The sequence below is a fragment of the Orycteropus afer genome, unplaced genomic scaffold (assembly GCF_000298275.1).
Source record: "Orycteropus afer afer isolate SDZICR_OR568_19922 unplaced genomic scaffold, OryAfe1.0 scaffold00723, whole genome shotgun sequence".
Classification (NCBI taxonomy): domain Eukaryota; kingdom Metazoa; phylum Chordata; class Mammalia; order Tubulidentata; family Orycteropodidae; genus Orycteropus; species Orycteropus afer.
Window position 1 is genome coordinate 362,306 of NW_006922310.1, and position 5,506 is coordinate 367,811.

General features: G+C 34.5%; 1 protein-coding gene across 1 annotated transcript in view; it reads right to left on the bottom strand.

Annotated features, from left to right (window-relative positions):
* The window catches only part of ATRX (ATRX chromatin remodeler), a 474,500-nt gene that overhangs the window by 301,084 nt on the left and 167,910 nt on the right, over window positions 1-5,506 (bottom strand). Inside the window, exons 16-19 of the mRNA XM_007957255.2 lie at window positions 4,138-4,279; window positions 2,966-3,075; window positions 1,910-2,056; window positions 1,564-1,741 (exon numbers count right to left, since the gene is read on the bottom strand). Of these exons, the coding sequence (XP_007955446.1) occupies window positions 1,564-1,741; window positions 1,910-2,056; window positions 2,966-3,075; window positions 4,138-4,279 (577 nt within the window). The remainder of the gene's footprint in view (window positions 1-1,563; window positions 1,742-1,909; window positions 2,057-2,965; window positions 3,076-4,137; window positions 4,280-5,506) is intronic.

The following is a 5,506-nucleotide window of genomic DNA, read 5'->3' on the forward strand; positions in this document are numbered from 1 at the left end:
CAAAGAAGAATGAAGAAAACCAAAAATTCATGAAAGCAATTAGTCCTAGCAACTGGTACACCATCTGATCTGCAGCCTATACGACTATGAGACCAGAACAACTAGATGGTGCCCAGCTACCACTATCAACCACTTGGAAGGGAATCTATGTATGAGATACTGGACAGAGCAGGAGAACAAAGTGGAACAGAACTCAAAATCATTTGCAAGAAAAAAAAGGGGGTGGACTAGGTTTGCTGTTCTGACAGAGCCTGGTAGAACCACTGAGACTATGGCCACTAGCTACCCTTCAGGTCTGGAATTTAACCCATACCTGTGGCTTCTAGCCAAACAAAAGACAGGCATATAAGTTAAACATTTACATGAAGTAGATACACTCCTTGGAGAAAACCATCATGGGAGAAATAAGGGCTGTTTATGCACAGGAGACAGCTCAGGGCACAGGGGTTCATGGAAGGATGTACACAGGGAAGAGGTGACTGCCAGGAGGAAGTGGGAGGGGAGCGGTTGTACTGTGGTGAATTGTGGTCTGTGTCATGAGACAAATTGTATATGAACTGCTGTATGGAAAGTTAATTTGGTCTGTAAATTTTCACCTAAATCAAAATGTTGTTGGTGTTGTTATGTGCCATCGAGTCAGACCTGACTCACAGCGACCCCTCCATGGGTTTCCGAGGGAGTGTCACTATAGAAGTAGATTGTCCCATCGTCCTTCCGAGGAGTGGCTGGTAGGTTTAAACCTCCAGCCTTCTGGTTATCAGTCAAGTGCCTTAGGCACTATGCTAGCAGGGCTCCCTAAATCACAGTAATTTAAAAAAAAAAAAAAAAAGAGAGAGAGAGAGAGAGAGACGAAAAGCTGTGGATTCTAAAGAATATTGTTAATTAGATATTGACAGTTATTCATACTCTTCAAAATCATCTAAAGCCTCAATAGTGTATTAGTAAGATACAATGAGATAAATTAGAAAAAAAATGACATAACAAATTAAGACTCTTACATAAGAAATAATTTGAATTTTTAGTTTTATAGATAGTATAACTTGCTACTTCTCCACGTGGCCAAAAAGAATGAAATATTTGGCTCTCACATCTGCTTACTATCATTGAATAGACAGCATTGCAAATAATAAGTTCCCATAGTGACAAATGTTTAATACGTAGAAGTTGAGTATGCCACAATTCTTCTAAGACACAAAGTTTGGTATGAGACTTAAGAAATATTTTCAGAGTATGGAGAAAGCTCTTGTTATCACCTAATATTCAGATTTGGAAGAATCTGCAATTCTGACAGTCACTTGATTCATTTTTACTTATTTACAAGGTCTCCCTTGAAGACTTCCAAACACTTCCAGACTCCACAATTGAATTCTGAACAGCTGTCAACATTAGTTATTTTACTTTAATGGAATGAGACTAAAGAGTCAAAAAAGACAAAAACCTGAAAGATCAACAAACAAAAACCAACAACTTGGAAGTTGCCCAATAAATATTTGTTAAATAAAACACATAATTTTTTTTTTAATTCAACTTCCATCTTTATCTCAATGCTTGATAATATCTTACCTGGATCAACCAACGCTCTGTTGAATATTTCTTTAAGTTTCCGACTCTTCACATTTCTTCCTTGAGCAAGATTTCTGTACATCTCATAACCTATAATCATTACACCACCATCTTCTTGCCAACGCTGCAGCATGTAGCTTCTCTCCTGAGGACGTTTCACAGTGGCTAATTCAGAGACCTTTTGGGGGAAAATAAAGATTTTTAAATTAGCTATTAAGAATATATAAATACTAAATCTCTCCACTGAAACATGCATCACTGACAATTAACAAATTTTTTCTTTCTCTATAAATCTCATTCACAATTATTTAAAAATAGAAAACATTTAACATTTAAAATATAATACCTCAAGCTTCTCATCATCATTTAATCCCTCTTGCCACTTCTCAAATTCATTCATCCAATTCAAAGCAGTATTAAGGGGACAAACCACTAAAGCTGTGCTGAAATCCAATTTGTCACACAAAAGGACTGTATGAAGAAAACTTACCACCTAAAGGAAAATAGATTAAGTTATCATCTTGAATAAAGTATTCACAAAAAATTAATAAATCAATCTATAATTTAATAGTCAGTTTTGTTTTATTTTAAAGTATAAAGCAAGCAATCAAAGGTCATAATTTCTAAACCAGACAAAGTATAGGGAAAGACACGATAAGTAAAATAAGGGCACTCAACTCTAAACCTCAATTGTTCTATGATCAATATGAATTGTATTATAATATTACGTATTATATTATAATAATAAATAATATCAACATGAATAATATAAGATGTTACCATTCTAAGACAACTACTACCCTGGTCGCTGAGCTGCACAAAACTTCCCTAGTGCCTTCCAGCAAACACCAATGTTTATTTACAAGAGAATTATGTTATATAGTACTTTCCATTTTAAAATGTCCTAACTCACTGAATAATTACATTCTGATTTATAAATACATATATATTCACTGATATCAAATCTCTGCTACAATACTTACAATTAATAAATGCAATAATTTTAATAATGAAACATACATTCTTATTTATTATAGAATCAGAGACATTTAAAAGTTGTAAAAGAAATTCATTTCACTTTAGTCTTTGTAGTTGTTGCCTATGCCTATAATCCCACCCCGTACTTCTTTAGGGTCTCTGTTCAAACATCACCACCTAAAAAATGCCTTCCCTAACTCTATATTACTAGTCCCTCTTAACACTAATCACATCTAAGTATGTATTTCGTAATGTCTTTCTCTCCCACTAAAATATAAACTATTTGAGGATAGAGATCTTGATGATCCTCACTGCTTTAACTCAAACCTCTACAACTGTGCCTGGGACATACCAGAACACAATATATACTTCTGGATTAATGAAAGCACTAAAACAGAACACTTTCATGTTCTTTAGTTCTTACCTGTAAAGTCTTACCAAGGCCCATGCAGTGGGCAAGAATGCATCCAGAACCTGGAGATTTCTTTGTTTTTTTAACAGACTCACAGCAGCAATCCCACATAAACTGAACACCTAAAAGTGACATCTTCATTAAGTTCAATTTAAAGATTCAAGCCAAAACTTTCCCACATAAACACATTAAGAATGTCTAAGAAACAAGGTAAAAGAAAACATTCAGAGCTAAAGAATTTGTTAAATGTAAATGGACTTTTTTTCAGATAAGGTAAATTAGAAACAAAACAGTAAATTTAAACACACAAAAACATGATTTTTATGACAGACCTTCTCTATTACCTAGGAAGGTCCAAATACACATATGAATATTCTAAAATAGAAACTTTATCCAAAGAGGGAACAGCTTTCTATCAAATACACTTTCATGAGTCAATCAGGAAAAAAAAATTCAAGACGATTCATCATTTCCACATTCAACAGTAAAAGGCTGAGGAAGAAAGGGGGCTAGCTAACCAAGGAACAGGCAACACAGAAATTCCCTTATGGATCATTCACACACACAGTCAAAACTAAATTATTAATCCCATTCTAGTAAAGCAGGATAAAGGGACAGTTTGGAATCTTTCTAACGATAATTTAGGAATATTATTGAAAACATACCTAAAATAGCATAACCTGAACAAAGTTTGGCACAATGGTTAACCATTCGGCTACTTATTGAAAGGTCAGCTGTCTAAATCTACCAGATGGAAAAAAGTTGTGGCATTTTGTTTCCATAAAGATTACATCCTTGGAAACCCTATGAGGCAGTTCTACTCTGTCCTATAGGGTAGCTGTAAATTGAGATTGACTGGATGACAGTGAAATGCCCATCTCTACTCCCTAACCCCAACGCTCTTAGCCTACCATTGCACACTAGGTGAACAGCTTAAATCCACTTGCTATATATACCTACTTGCAAGTAGCATTTCCTTCATCTTTTATAACACATTATGTTTTTAATCATTTCTTTATTTTTGTTGTTCGTGATCCTCCTAGAATTCCATAAGGGGAGGAAATATATTTATTTTGTTCATCAATATAACGCTGGTGCTTAGCAGAATGTGAGGCATGGGGGAAACATTGCAATACAGGTAAAATTTAACTAAAAATGATTTATTCAACATATAGTTATCTTACCATCCACTTGATGGGGTTTCAATTTGATAACCATATTTCTATGAACCTGCACTAAAGGTTCTTTGGTTTCTTCATCTTCATCTAAAACCAATTTGGTTGTTATTGGACACTTGGTGGGTGAAGCATCTTCAATTTCTATCACCTACAAGAAAGGAAGTTGTTGACAGTTAACTTCAAAGAAATTATAAAAGCAATAGTGGAGTATCAATCACTCTTACCTACACAATTTTCCTAAATAGAGACATATTTACTCTCATAACACAATCCAATATTTTGATTTGATAAGGCCAGTAGAGAGACCGAGTAAATTTTCCAAAATCAAAATGTTCCACAGGACTTTGAACTGTGGAAAGGGCAGTAATTTAGCTCAAGAGTTCTCATACTATATCTCTCAAAACAAATGCATTAGGTATAGGTTACAGGAAAAGTGTCAAACAATGCTACAAACTGATCTATAGCATCACCAATAAAATCTACATAGACAGATGGCTCCCAACCAGGAATGGTTTAATTCCTCTAGAAGACATTTTGAAACTGTGCAAGGGCATTTAGGTTGTTATAATGACAGGTCAGAACTGATATTTAATGAAGTCAGAAGGGGGATGTAAACATAAATAAAAATGTTCTATAATATGAAAGATACTTTACAAGAAGTGTCCTGCCTACAATGTGAATAGGATGCACAGTTAAAAACACTGTAAATGTGTTTTCTGAAAGGGAGAAAATTAAAAAAAAAAATGGTTTGAGACCCACTAGCTCAAAACCATTACAAGAATATGTAATCCCTACCATTTGTTGCAAAGGGAAAAGAAATAAATTAACATTCCTCACTTAAAGCTTAATTAAATACACGGGGGGAGGTATATAATTTTGCTGTCTTATCACAATCTCTATCCAGAGCAAACTCAGTAACTAAGATTATTACTTAATTACTTAATGACTATGAAAGTATTACTTAATTAATATATAATTGTGTAAGTACTGCCATTTTAAAATTTAAAAAATAAAAAACTGAGGATCAGAGAAGAAACTGCACAGAGAGTAAATCCATGCTCTCTTAACTACTAAACACTATGGTACTACAGCATTTTCAAACATATACAAACCAGAAAGTTTGTATATGTTTGAACTTATGGCCAGTGTTGCTTCACCAATATATACCTACCTATTCTACAACACGCTACCTCCCACAAACTATGCTGAAGCACACCTGAGAAAGGATTTCATTTCTTCTATAAATGCTTTAGAATGTTTCCTTAAAAAGACTATCTCTTGAACAATCATGGGAGAAGGAAGGGCTGCTTATGCACAGGGAGACAGCTCAGGGGGCAGGAGAGTATGGAGGGATGGACACTGGAAAGAGGTAACT